Raw genomic sequence first — 15,508 nt, forward strand, 5'->3', positions numbered from 1 at the left:
AACCACAGAAATGAATAGGGAGAGCAGTGTGCACGTGCAGTAGGAGATGAAAGCATGTGGGTGGGATGCACGTGCGGGGGTACCTCTCTTCTCCTCTCGTGTGCATACTTATCAATGCCTGGGACTGGAGCAGGGGCAGACTGACCATTGAGCCACTCGGGCACTATCAGAGTTGCCAGCCTCAGTAAAACCAGGGACAGTATGTATAAATCTGTGGTTTGTTTACATCTGTCTGTGTATACTATGTGTACATGTATGTGTATACTGTGTGATTGTATACTGTGTGTGTGTATACTGTGTGGCCCCATAATCTCTGATTGCCTGGGGGCCCCATAATCTCCTATTGCCCAGGGGCCCCATGAGTTATCAGTCTGCCCCTGGACTGGAGCCAGGTTCATGTGAAAGTCAACTTTAGGCGAAACCCCTGCTTAGAAATGAGCCGTTTGTTGTGTGCACTAATGTGACATGCAGAGTTCCTCTGTGAAATGTTTCACCTTGTCACTACACACCTTTTCCAATTAATGTTGCATTTAAAAGGGACACCACTGAGCCTGTGCCCTGTCCACCAGTCCAGCATACATCTGACACCTTACTCCCGATGACAGAATGGGGTCCCGCCATGCACTAAGCACGGACCTCATACATTCACTTAATTAAACACTTCACCTACAGAAAATGTATCCCCCTTCGTGACCAGGCCATTTTTTTGCGTTACTTTAACTGACAATTGCGCAGTCGTGTAGTACTGCACCCAAATAAAATGTATGTCCTTTTTCCCACAAATAGAGCTTTCTTTTGGTGGTATTTGATTACCTCTGCGGTTTTTATTTTTTGCGCTATAAACAAAAATGGCAGACAATTTTGAAAAAAAAAAACAATATTTTTTACTTTCTGCTATAAAACACATCCAATAAAAAAATTTTTAAAAATCAAATTTCTTCATCAGTTTAGGCCAATATGTATTCTGCTACATATTCCTGGTAAAAAAAACCCTAATGCCCTGTACACACGGTCGGACATTGATCGGACATTCCGACAACAAAATCCATGGATTTTTTCCGACGGATGTTGGCTCAAACTTGTCTTGCATACACACGGTCACACAAAGTTGTTGGAAAATCTGATCGTTCTGAATGCGGTGACGTAATACACGTACGTCTGGGACTATAAACAGGGCAGTAGCCAATAGCTTTCATCTCTTAATTTATCCTGAGCATGCGTGGCACTTTGTGCGTTGGATTTGTGTACACACGATCGTAATTTCTGACAACGGATTTTGTTGTCGGAAAATGTTATAGCAAGCTCCCAAACTTTGTGTGTTGGAAATTTCTATGGAAAATATGTGATGGAGCCCACACACGGTCGGAATTTCCGAAAACAAGGTCCTATCATACATTTTCCATCGGAAAATCCGACCGTGTGTACAGGGCATAGGTGTATATTAATTGGTTTGCGCAAAAGTTATAGCGTCTATAAACTATGCAATTTAATTATGGATCTTTTTTTTGTTTTATTAGTAATGACGGCAATTATAGTGACTTATAGCGGGACTGTGATATGGGAGCGGACAAATCGGACACCTAACTGACACTTTTGACACTTTTTTGTGGATCAGTGACATTATTACAGTGATCGGTGCTAAAAAATGCATTGTCACTGTACTAATGACACTGGCAGTGCAGTTAACATCAGGGGTGATCAAAGGGTTAAATGGATGCCTAGCTGGTGATTCAGTGTAGTGGGGGAGGTGCTTTAGCTAGTGGAAGGCAAGGATCGGTGTACTGACAGAACAGCAATCTGTCTCGTTTACATAGGCAGACTGCCGTTCTGCCTGTGTACTGAACTGTCAGCACATGCCTTCGCGCCCTAAAACCCATATATATACGTGATCCTGCGCAGTGCGGCCACCCTGTAGCAGTAAATGTGCTATGGGGCAGTCGGCAAGTGGTTAACGCCTTCTTTCTCCCATACCATGCGGTTAGGTCCATGAGGTCTATGTACCGCAAGCTCGGTACCGGTTGCTTTTGGGGAAGCAGCCAAAGCACCAACCTCCTTGCTACCAGAGGACCTGTCACCCTTGCCTGGTACCACTCTTCCCTGTCTGGCTGCTATTACATTCCCACCAGTTCATGGTTACCTGTAGCAACTACATTCCTTCCAATAACTCCTTTGCTATTTGTAATGGCCTTCCATACCCTCCTCTTCAACCCCGTGTGCTTTACAGGCCCTGTTCTCTCAGATAATGGTGACAGAGGAGGGAACTCCAGTACATTGACAGCCTCGGCTCTGTTTCCGTGAGCTGTGTGAAGGGGTGTGTGTGTCCTCCCTTCAATGAGCTCTCAGACCTCATCTCACTGAACTCTGTAGAGTGAAACTTCTCCTTTTTTCTGAACTCTTAGACAAGGTTATAAATTCAGCACTTTGAATGGATGTAGAGAAGAGAAGACTGCAGATAGACAGGTACAACTTATGTAGGAGGATTTTTTATTTCTGTGTATCACCTGAGGACAATCCCTTGCCTGGTACCACTTTTCCCTGTCTGGCTGCTATTACATTCCCACCAGTTCATGGTTACCTGTAGCAACTACATTCCTTCCAATAACTCCTTTGCTATTTGTAATGGCCTTCCATACCCTCCTCTTCAACCCCGTGTTCTTTACAGGCCCTGTTCTCTTAGATATGCCATGTACCTTCATGCACCCCTTTCAATGACTTCAGACTAGGCATGAAAGTTAGTGAAAATTTACTGAACATTCAGCAGTACAGTTCAACAGTACATGAAACAATGCCCAAGTTTATACCTTCTCCAAAGAGAGTCCATTTACAGTAGCTCAAGTGCATTTCTGATAAGAGTCCTGGTTCCACAGAGAACCTCAGCAGGGTGACCCAGGAGGGGGCCATGTGTTCCAGTAGAACTACATGATCCAGCAGTCCTTCCTCTGAAATCCCATGTGGAAGACAGAATGCACAGCTCTGGGACTCCTCTTGTATTGATATGGCTTACAACAGGGGGCAGGACACAGAAAGCCCAGAAAAGAGTCTACACACAATTAACCCCTTCCCATCGTAGGCAGCCTGAACTAACTACACAGTGTAATTACTACAACAGCAGAAATACATTCAATGATCCCCCACAAACACCTGTTTACTAGCAGGCAGGATTTTTTTTTTTACAAAGTCTGGCTGTACTGGGCAGTAGACATAGGCACTGCCGAAAAATGTGTTTGTTTTCATTTAATTAGTTGTTTTTTTTTCTCGTTTTTCTGGTCATTTGTTATGATCGCAATTTGTACATTTAAAAAAAATTGGAAGTTTGTTAATTATAAAAAAGAATGGAAATTGGTAAATTAAAAAAAAAAGTAAATTAGAAAAAAAATTGAAGATTCGGAAATTCGAAAAAATGTGAAATTTGGAAATTCGTTAAAAAAATCTGAAATTCGGAAATTCGAAAAAAAATCTGAAATTCGAAAAAAATCGGAAATTCTGAAATTTGAGAAAAAAAACAGAAATTCGGAGATTTGAAAACCCAAAAATTTGAAAATCTGAAATAATAACTAACTAATAATAACTTAACTATTACTAACTATTAAATTATAGGTATTGGAATTTCCTTTCAAATTTGGCTGTTAGTGAACGTAACGAATACGAATTTATCCGAAGTTACGAATTATTCGAAATAACAAATGCTGCACTAAACAAATGGAACAGAACAAATTAATAATAAATAATAATTAAACATTTTTATTATTATTATTATTGTACTTTATTATTAATATTTCGTTACGTTCCATTTGTTTAGATACAGCATTCGTTATTTCGGATAATTTGTAACTCCAGATAAATTCGTATTTGTTACGTTCACTAACAGCCAAATTTGAAAGGAAATTCCAATTCCTATAATTTAATAGGTAGTAATAGTTAGGTTATTATTAGTTAGTTATTATTTCAGGTTTTCGAATTTTCGGGTTTTTTGGGTTTCCGAATTTCAGGTCTTTTTAGAATTTCCAAATTTTCGATTTTTTTTTTTAATTTCCGAATTTCCGTTATTTTTTGAATTTCCAAATTTCCGAATTTTTTCGAATTTACAATTTTTTTAGAATTTCCGATTTTTTTAGAATTTACGAATATTCAGAAAAGTTTGTTAAACTTGTTGAAATTTGTAAAAAAACGAATTCAGACCGAAACAAATTGCACATGTCTACTGGGCAGTGCCGCACAGTAAAAATGGTTGGACTAAAGGTAAGTATTTCGGTACGTGGTTTAAACTGAGAGGGGGTAGGGGAAGGATTCTCTAAATGTGAAGCTATCCTTTAACACTACAGACCATGGTCTGCTGTTATCAGGGTCAAGGTTTATCTGATGTAATACTTATCAGTGGTTCTGTTTCTTACCGCTAGGTACACACAAAGGCCATAACCAACTGAGTTGTACCATACATAGCTTTGAAATTGCTAGACACTTACCGGTTTACGGGTGGGTGTCACTTGGACAGCCTGATAAAACTCTGGCTGGACTCGGCTACTTCTCTTGATTTTTCTTTTCCTCAAAGGTGAAGCCGTTTCTTGGTCACTCTGCTGAACTTCTACGAGAGGCTTTGTTTCTTCAACACGGGCTCGTGTGTACCTCCTCAAGTGACGAGGGCTTGGCCTAATCCCCTAGAGAAAAAATCAGAGTCCATTTTACATCACTTTTAAAGGGACGTTGGAAGACTATTTAAACAGTACAGTAAATGATTATATGCACACCCAGGTTAAAGGTATGTAAACACCAGAACAGTACTAAATACATTTATGGCTTTTCACCTTTTACAGGAACTAAAAGTGTTTATATATCATCTATGAGATCACTTGTCAGGTCATGTGTCAGTGTACTCTGACTCTTCAGTACAGAGATATGTAACAATATTTTTCACACACCTATGAGTAAACATTGTACTGTTTATGAAGCTTAATTATGTATAAATGAACACATTTCAAATTTTGCAATGCAGTTACAACTAAAATCATTTTATCCAGTGTACATTTGAAAATGAAAATCCTGATTGGTGGTTTTTAAATACAGGGAGACATTTATGAAGCAACTGCAAGACTTTGGGGTCTGTTTCTAAAACATTGGTTGCAGGAATGTCAGAAATATTCATGCAAAACTGAATTCAATTGCATAGTATGGTTTCAAATAAATTAACTGCTGTATCATCACCACCATCTAGTGGCCTAAATGTGGTATGATTTTCTAAAATACCCCAATGAGAAAATATAACACATTTTGGCCACTAGATGGAGCTGATGATATAGGAGTTAATCTATTTGAAAATATACTGAGAAATGTATTTCAGTTTGCATAAATGTTTTTGATATTCATAGAACAAATGTTTTATACATAGACCCCTTAGTATTTCATGCTAGTGTTTTTAGCACGGTGGTTGATTCTGGAAAGTAATCAAAATCTATCCTTGCGGTGCACTATTCCTGCCCTCCCACCCCCCATCCCCTGAGGTTCTCAAGAATCCACTGTAACCAAAACAAGCTACAGAACAATTCTCCTTTCGAGTGGGGCTGCCTTTGCGCTGTAAAAGTTACATGCTTGTTTATGTCTAGAAGACTGGGAACAACAGTGGACTGTTACTCATTTTCCTCATGTTCAGTGGCCTCCTTGACTTGGATGCTTAGCACCTAAAGCATACCTCCCAACATTTTGAGATGGGAATGTGGGACACCTACCAGCAAACGTATGTAGGCATAGGACATGCCCCCCTGCCACCCCCCTTAAAGGAGCATTAACCAAAAAAAAGTTTAATTAAATCCACAAGGGATTTTTTTTACCACTACTATTCCTTTATATTGGCTTTTAAAATGTACAAATGCAGCAATTTAGAATTTGGATGAAAGATTTAGCACTGGGAAACACTTTTTGAAAGATAAAAAGTGCATTTTATATACAACAATATAGATCAGACCAAAATGAGGGACAAATGAGGAGGAATGAGGGACAGAGGGACATTGCTCCAAATCAGGGACAGTCCCTCGAAATCAGGGACAGTTGGGAGCTATGCCTAAAGTAAGCTGAGACATGAAATCCCTGGCACTTTCTGGCTCCTGGGGCAGGGTACCGTCGTATATACAAGTGAATAGCTGTACGTGGCCAAGCTGAGGTAAGTGCCAATTGGCTTCTGCATTGGCATTTACCCATACATAGGCACCCACCCATAGGCACTTCTCCCTGAATCTGAAAATGTTGTTTACCAAGCACAACTTCATACAGCTATACACCAGCTATTGGTGGCTGTACGTGGCATGTATGGCTACCCAGGCACCAGAAAGTGCCAGGATTTTATGCCTCAGTACACACGAGCTGCTAAGCGTCCAGGTATATGAGGCCTTCAGGCTACAAGAAGTCTGCTTAGAGTCTGCCTGTTAAATGCCTCACTATAGAAAACCTCATGCCCTTTAAACTAGCATATATAAATAAGGATTAAACAATTCTCATCACTCACATACATATATTTGCATTCCTTGAGCATCCAAGAACTGTAACCTGTAGAGCTGTGTCTACCTCTGCTGCTGGGAAAGTACTTTACTTCAGTTCTTAGAACTGACCATTTGATACTTCAGGCCAATAATGTGTAAGTAATCAAAGAAATAAATAAGCTATGCAGAACAAACCATTCTTATCCAAAGCAATTCAAACACGTTATCAGCTGAGTACCTGGACAGGTAAAATAAACTGTATTATAAAATGAATTAATCACTGCTGGCACCCAATAGTAAAGACATACCATGATGGTGATGAACAACATTTATGAATGAACTACAAAATCAATAGTTTTCACTCTATGCTGTCAACTTCCTCAGGCTTTCTAATGGAAAACTATTCATCTCTTTTTTACAGGAATGGGAGATATAGCGCCGTATTTGTCAGGGCAGTAGGATAGATTGAAAGGGAGGATCTAACTGGTGGCTATAGGTAACACGAATGGTTCTTCCTTTAGGCAATTTGGTAAACAGAATCTTCAGGAATTTAAGTTTTCAGTTAAGGTATGCTGGCTCTATACATAGCGGAGAAGCTGTGCTTTTACTTTTGTAATAGGCAAAGACTGCGTGTTAGTTGCCATTACAAATGCTTGATACTGTATTATTAATGAAAGCCTGTCTAAACCCCAAAACAAAATAGAAAGTTTTACAGCTTTCTTTGTGATGTGCTGGCTGCATTCGTTTTGTCACATGGTAATCATGCAATTACCATACTTCTTGTCCTATGTTGGCAACCCTATTGAGCAGCATTGTCACCCTGGGATAGGATTGCTACCTGTCCGGGATTCACCCGGACAGTCCGTGTTTTGAATCGTGTGTCCAGGTTTCAGTCCACCTGAAACCTGGACACACTGTTCAGACAGGCATGTGGCTGGGAACAGGGCTTGGCAAGAGTGTGACTATGTGTGCCAAATTACTATTCTCTTTGGAGTGCTCAAAGGTGTCCCAGGTCTGTTACAATCCTATAGTGTATACTAAAACAAAAAATATATACTGTGCACCACTAAAGTGTTCGGTTTGGCTTGAAGAAAAAGTGGCAACCATACCCTAGGAAAGGAAGTATGTTACGACTACATAACACCTTCCTCTCCTCTTCAAAACAGCAGATATAAGTGTACAAGAAGTTAATTGCTAACCATATTTCTGGATAAACAGCTATTACTTTTGCACGTGTCAAACAGATATAACAACTTTTTTTCAGTGGTACTGCATGTTTAACAGACCAAAAGGGAGAACAAAAAATAAATGTAGCACTGCCCCCAAAGGAGTCGCCTGGTAATTTGGGTTCTCTGTTCTGTGCCTTGATTCAAAGAACAACCCCAGCTCCTCTGGCACTCCTGGTTTAGTGAAAGTTACTGATAGCACTTAAAGGAACACAAGTTTGAATACCTTTAACTCGGCCGTGAATTAGTATCAGGAAATAGATGCAAGACCATTTATTGGTAAATTAACTCAATGTATTGGTAAGGGTTAGAGTAAATGGTGGTTTAAGCATAAATGAGCACACAGAGGAAAGATTCAGACACAGAGCAGCAATAAGCAGTGCATATAAGCATTAACTGCAATGTGAATAATAATAATACTATTACTAATCTAGGGTGTATTCTAGGAGAATGGCTAGGATATGGTGCAGTCCCCTGAGAGGTACCTCTTAGCATAAGCAATAGGTGAAGGTCTCTGTGTAAGAGCTGTAAAGCGGCTGTCTTTATTCCTAACTCTTTAGCTGGCTAGCATTGGGGCCTAGTTGTACCATTGGTGCACATGAGAATCATACCAATAAGTTCAATTCCCAAAGGGCTTAGTCCCTCTCTCTAGCAGCACATAGTAAATCCCCTCAGCAGCAGCTCATCAGTCCCAGCAATATTGCAGCTCACCGTTCTGTCACACACAGCGATTGGTGCACTTTTTGCTCTCCTCCCAGTTGACTCTGGCTGTCATCACTCCCAAACTCAGCACTCCAGATCCTGCTCATGCTGCCGACATGCAGCAGCGATGGTACACATGAACAGCAATGTGCACTCTCCAGTCTCCCTCACAGCAAAAGGAAGCTGTATTCTGTACAGCCTGAGAAAACGCAGCTTTTTCCCCTCCTGGCAACCTACTTCTGGGGAATGCAGTTCAAAAGCTGTTGAGTGCAGTAGAGTCTCTCCCCTCTGGACTACAGTCTACACAGTTCAGTGCTTCCTGACTCAATCTATTGAACTCTTCCTGCTGAGCAGCCCCCTTCTATTGCTGATATAGCTGTTAACCAATCAGAACGCCAGGACAGCAGCTACAGAAAACAGTTTGCAGGTCAGGTGTTCTGATTTCATTTTGAATTTATTTCCTTCAATTACTTTATTAAAGAAAGTTAACTGGTATTTTCAATAGGAAGTCAGCAAGGCAGGGAACACATGCCTCTCAGCAGTGGTTCTCTTTAACCCAGGGATCTCCAAATTACTAAAACAAAGGACCAGTTCACTGTCTGTCAGATTGTTTAGGGGCCAGACTGTGACCAGAATAGGTTAAAAAAAAGAAAGAAAAAAAAGCTCTGGCCTTAGAGGTCAGTGGGAGTAATAAATGCCCTTTTAACATTGGTAAATGACAGAAAATGTCCCTATGTCAGTAGCTAGTGAAAATAAAAAATGCTCCCATGTCAATAACTCATGAAGTAATAAATGCACCCTTTCATCTTTGGTGTCAGTTGGAGTAGTAGAGGGCCCCCCCACACCAATGGTGTCAGTGGGTTGGAGTAGTTACTCACTTAATGTAGGAGTAAACTCCCTTGTATGATTTTTACCTGTAGGTAAGTCTATAATAAGGCTTACCTATAGGTACAGTAAATATCTCTTAAATGTGCACCGTTTAGGAAATATTGACTTTAGATGCAGCCGGTGACGTCATCGGTGCATGCGCTCTGAAGGAATGGCATACCGTGTCGTACCTTCAGGGCTGTGCCGTAAACAATGACTTCACCAAAAAGGCAGTGAAATGTAAAGAAAAAAAACAAGAGCCGTTTTTTTATTAATAGCTCTGTCTTCTCCCGGTGCCGTCTTCTCCGCCGCCGTCTCTTCCCGCCGCCGTCTTCTCCTCCCGCCGCCATCTTCCCGCTAAAACCGGTTATACGCTAAAAAAATTTTAAAAGCCGCTGTTCTTCTGTTGCCGTCTTCCTCTGCATTCCTCTTGCCGCCCCTTGTCTCAGGAAAGTGTTAAGAGCTAAGATATGTTTTACTGTTACTGTTTACTGTTTTAGATATGTTTTACTGTTACTGTTACGGTATATGTTTTACTGTTACTGTTTACTGTTGTTGGATCAGCTGCAGGGTGGGGGGCTCATAGCTACACTTAGGAAATATCTAGAAACGTGGGAAAAAAACTACATATACTATGTCACATAGGTAAAAAAAAATAGTGGAAAAAAAAGAAAAATTTCATGATATTTCTTTAATGTTGCAATGTTAATAATAGGTTCACTCTAAGCACAGTTTTGTTCAGTAAATCGCTGCAGTGTCCAGCAGACACAGAACGGTATTCACAAGTCCAGCTTCCATGCATCTCACAGGTTCTCTCCAACAGAAAAGAATATGAAATGTTTGCAGTGACTAAGATTTCTGTATATCACTGTGATCTTGTTTCCTGTGTGACAGATTTTTTATTTATTTTTTCTACAAGGACTTCCTAGGTAATATTTGCTAATGTTTTGCATAGTTTTCACAGTGAAAACTGGCTTTAAAAATAGCATACTCCTATGTAAATTAAGATAAAGTGGATGAATCCCAAAATTTATGCCCTGTACACACGGTCGGACATTGATCGGACATTCCGACAACAAAATCCATGGATTTTTTTCCGACGGACGTTGGCTCAAACTTGTCTTGCATACACACGGTCACACAAAGTTGTCGGAAAATCCGATCGTTCTGAACGCGGTGACGTAAAACACGTATGTCAGGACTATAAACGGGGCAGTAGCCAATAGCTTTCGTCTCTTAATTTATTCTGAGCATGCATGGCACTTTGTGCGTCGGATTTGTGTGCACACGGATTTTGTTGTCGGAAAATTTTATAGCAAGCTCTCAAACTTTGTGTGTCGGAAATTCCGATGGAAAATGTGTGATGGAGCCTACACACGGTCGGAATTTCCGACAACAAGGTCCTATCACACATTTTCCGCCGGAAAATCCGAACGTGTGTACAGGGCATTACCCTTCGCAGGGCCCATACCATAGCATATTTTAGATAAGGAATACTACATGTTTCTTATCAAGAATAAAAATCTGCTTGTTTCTGGGCAGCCTAGAAGGCTAACAATGAGTATTGTTGGTATTTTAGGAAGTTGTGATTGAACCACCACTAAAATTGCCCAAAGTCAATATGACTACCTACAGTACTATTAACACTGCATGTAATAGGTGTATTCATGACCTTATGTACAGTAGCTGCACCTACCATTTAGAGTGATATAATGCCACAAAAATCTGTTTTGAACCTGGTAGCTTTCACTTACTCAATGTATGGAAATCAGGAATTCTCAGAAATAGGATTTGAGAAAAAGTATGATAAGACAACTCTCCATATTACAATGACCACGAGGACCATACGCAATTAAAAAGCCCCAGCTAAGAACAGGGCCATCTTCTTACTGGCCATTGAGTGTTTGACAGTTCTTATTACAGAACATCTTTGTTGCTATCTGGCACACAATGTACAGTACCAGTCCCTGAGCCTGAGTGGTTGCGAAGTAATGTTATTGACAGGCCTTTTTTTGTGCCGAAACATGCCAGTATGCAGTACTGGCACCTCCCGACACTACTTCTGTACTGTGTGCTTCCTATTCAGTAGGAGCTACTGGTCTTTTAGTAACTCTGGTACTTGGCAGGAAGAGTCCTGTCAGTTAGGCTCTAGAGCCCAGCCACAGCCTCCACTTCCTTAGCTATGGATCTCAAAGAGAAGAGACCAGCAACCAATATGGGCCAGTCTGAATGTCAGACACCAGTTTAGAGAGTGGCACCTGAATTAGCCCTGCCAACACCCAATAGGTGCTTGTCACCAATGATAATGTAAAAAAGCAAATCTTCAGCCAATCACAGGGATAATGAAGCTGGGCCAAAGATGGTGCAATATACAGAGCTGTAAAAAACTGTAGAACCTCTGAGTGGCGGCAAGTGAATGTGGAGTCTATGGACAGGGCCTGTCAGGGAGGGGAATGGGATGTACTGCTCAGCAGGGCTGGGAGCTACAGAGATGGCTGGGAACCTACATTTGTGGTGTAGGCTAAGAGTGTGCCTATTCTGGGTACAGAGGGAGCAGAGAGGGCTGGGTTACACACTAAATTCATAGTATACAGATGTGTGGTAACCATGGCAACCATACCATTCAATTCTTGGTAAGCTGATGTGTTGTAAGAATTGCAACCAGTTAAACTGGAAATTAACCTTTCTATCGCTTACAGCCAAGAAAGCTGCCATCTTAGCCTCTGTTTGATCTGCAGTTGCCACGGTGCTTCACATGTGGTCAGGTATGAAACCAACCATTTGATGGCTTGACAGCTGGGCGGAGCGCACAAGATAAAGTGACAGTTGTCATGCACGATAGGCCTTCAATGTAACTGTCTTGAGAAACAGTTAATTTGATGGGTTTAGTCCTGCTATGGCCTGTACACACAATCCGAATATCGTACGAAAACTGTTGTCCGAGGAAGAATCGTACCACTTTCGGATCTCGTGTACACTACTTTCGACAGCCGATCACCACAGTTCATCTGATAAAAATTTCCTCATACGATTCCAAATCATATGATTTTCATTTAGTCAGTATAGTTGTCGTCCAAAAATACAATACAAATACATTACAACACATGACATCACTTCTGATTTTTTTTTCTGTCGTACGAGAATTTTCGTGACTTTATTTACCTATTCAATATCTACTTGCGACTATTAGGCCTCATGCACACGGACGTTTTTACAGCCGCTTTCTTTTGCAGCTTAAAAACGCCTGTCTATGTTAGTCTATGGCTTCATGCCCACCTAGGCGTTTTTGTGCTGCAAATGGCATAGGCGTTTTTAAGCTGTAAAAAAAACCCAGGACCAGTGGGTTCTAAGAGACGTTTTTCAGCTGTAAAAACGCTGATAAATGCTCAAAAACGCTCAAAAACTTCGCTCACCAACGTTTTTTAATGTTTTTGATCCATTGAAAAACGCTAAAAAACGCTAAAAAACGCTATTGCAAAAACGTTGAAAAAAGCTGAAGAAAGTTAAAAAAAAATCACTGCAAAGCTACTGGCGTTTTCATAACGTTATTTTAACATCCCGGGTGCATGAGGCCTAAAGCTAAAAAGGTCGTACGATCTGTCGTATGATATTCGGATCGTGTGTACGGGCCATTAGTGTACTGAAGTGTGATAACCATGGCAACCAGTTCACTGAATTCTCAGTATATTCATGTGCAGTAACCATGGTAATCACTTCACTAAATTCTTAGTTTGCTGATGTGTGGTAACTATTGCAATCAGTTAACAGGATTCTTCATATACCGAAGTGTGGTAATCATGCAACCGGTACACTGAATTCTTAGTATATTGATGTGCAGTTACCATGGCAACCATTTCACAGACTTCTTAGTATACAGAATTACGGTAACTATAGCTACCAATTAACAATTTTTTTTAGTATACTGATGTGCAGTAACCATGGAAACCAGTTCTTTGAATTCTTAGTATGATGATGTGCGGTAGCCATAGCAAGCAGTTAACTGATTCTTAGTATACTAAAGTGCAGTAACCATGACAACCAGTTCATTGAATTCTTAGTATATTGGTGTGCAGTATATATAGCAACCAGTTCATAGATATCTTTGTATACTGATTTGCGGAAACTATGGTAACCACTTTACTAAATTCTTAGTATGTTAGTGTGCAGTAACCATGGCAATAGGTGGGAAGGGGAGTACCTGCACCCATTCTCTGACAAAAAAGTCCTGGTTATTGGAGACCTTTTTCTAATATCTGTATGTTGATTCCTTTACTTCTCCAAATCTATGGTAATTAGCAATAATTTGTTTCCTGGTACCTAACTTTAGTTTGCACTGAGAGTCGTGTATGTGAGACAGATTATCTAGCCTTTGGGAAATATGAACTTGAAAGCAAGCATTTTTCTTTATAAAAGAATCTGTCTACAGTCTGACTCAATTAAGAAGTTAAAGGAGCTCAATGAAACCAGCTCAAGGCACACAGCTTCATAAAGTGTATGTTAGGCCAAAACCTTTTTTTAGTTTTACATAAAGTGGGAAAAAAACCCTGTCTGTTTTCCACTTCTATCTGGGGCTCCATCAGAGAGATTTTTCCTTACTTTCCATTCCACTGACAATGTGTTACCCAGTTTGGAAGTAAGGAAAATCTTGTAATAGGGACACAGAAAGACCACAGTGAATCACTTTTCAGAAGATGGCTAAACAGTGATCCTGCTGCCTCCTAAAAGCCCTTTTTTTTCTGATTGACAATTTTAAATGGACCTATTATCCCACAACTTTGAGCCAAACGTTTGGCTCAAAGTTGCAATGTGTTCCCATTGACTTGAATGGATAAATCAACGCGGCAGCCAATGTGTTTTAGGGGCTCAGCACTGCCCCTTCATTAGGGCTATGAACAACACAGAAGTAGTGAATCGTCCATATTAATTAGAATATATATAGACATTTTTGAATAGTCATTATCCAAGTATAAAATGTTTAACAGTTTCAAAACTATCCACTAGAGGGAGCGAAGATCGTATTGGACATTAAGGAAAGAAATATGAACATGAATTCCATCTCACTTGTAACATTGAGAGTCTGTGTATAGTGAGCACATAATTCAGATTTTCTTAACAGGTTCAACTATTAGGTTATATGAATAAATATAACATATCAGTGTAAATAAAAAAAGTGACACAGATTCTAGCTTTCCAATATGTGGCATGGCTTCTGTATCATGTGACCAACAGCAGTCACATGATCGAGAGCCTGTCCCTCTGGCTTCCAATAGGAAGTCTTGAGCATAAGCTGTGAGTGAGAGCTCAGTTAGTGTGCTGGGAGTGTGTGGTGAGCATACTGTCAGCCATAGGCGCCGCTAGGGGTGGCTATTGGGGCTCCAGCCTCGAGTCTGGGGCCCATAGCCCAGAGTCTCTTGTCCCGGGCCAGAATGCAGGGGACAGGGGCTGACTGAGCCATGGTAGCGCTGGCTCCGGCTCCAGCTCCACCCCCGCCTCCACCTGACTCTACTCTCGGTCACTGGTTGCTAGAGCCACCTAGCTGGTAGCAACGAGTGACATCACGGCCGCAACTTCCTTCCTGCCCACTGTGCCCACACTGCCCAGCATTCAAAGCAGAGGAGGACTGCACTTCCTCCTCCTCCGTGCTAGTGCTCGTGGGGCCTGGACTGGAGAGTCCCACCGCTGGTCCGGTGGTGGCATGGAGCAGGATCAAACAGGGAAGAGCCCAGGAGGGTGAGAGAGAGAGAGAGAGAGAGAGAGAGAGAAAACACAGCCACCCTGAGCAGCATCCCCGGCGCCTCCCAGAGCCTGCACTCCTCTAACCTCAGTCCTCTCCCAGCTAGCTGTGACTGGAACAGGAAGAAAGCTCCAGAAGAAGGCTCCAGAAGGTGGGAATTACAATGCGGCCTTTGTGCCACATCGATCCCCGCTTGGCGCAAGGGCAGGCGGCTCTCCTCCTCTCCTCTGGCTGCCTCGCACAACAGCACCATGGCTGAGCTGCTGCTGCAGGACCTGGACACATGAAGTCTGTCTCCTCCTGGTCAGGTAGGTCAGTCAGTGTATGTATGTAGGTAGGTAGGTCAGTGTATGTATGTCAGGTAGGTCAGTGTATGTATGTCAGGTAGGTCAGTGTATGAATGTCAGGTAGGACAGTGTGTGTCAGGTAGGTCAGTGTATGTCAGATAGGTCAGTGTATGTAGGTCAGTGTAGGTCAGTGTGTGTCAGGTAGGTCTGTGTGTGTCAGGTAGG

The 15,508-nt window shown here is 41.4% G+C and overlaps 1 protein-coding gene across 8 annotated transcripts in view; it reads right to left on the reverse strand.

Annotated features, from left to right (window-relative positions):
* The window catches only part of DST (dystonin), a 690,079-nt gene that overhangs the window by 657,837 nt on the left and 16,734 nt on the right, over positions 1–15,508 (reverse strand). For all 8 annotated transcript variants that reach the window (XM_073626702.1, XM_073626693.1, XM_073626691.1 and 5 more), the window contains exon 3: positions 4,464–4,655. In XM_073626702.1, coding sequence (XP_073482803.1) covers positions 4,464–4,655 — 192 coding nt within the window. The remainder of the gene's footprint in view (positions 1–4,463; positions 4,656–15,508) is intronic.

This window comes from Aquarana catesbeiana, linkage group LG04 (genome assembly GCF_042186555.1).
Source record: "Aquarana catesbeiana isolate 2022-GZ linkage group LG04, ASM4218655v1, whole genome shotgun sequence".
NCBI lineage: Eukaryota > Metazoa > Chordata > Amphibia > Anura > Ranidae > Aquarana > Aquarana catesbeiana.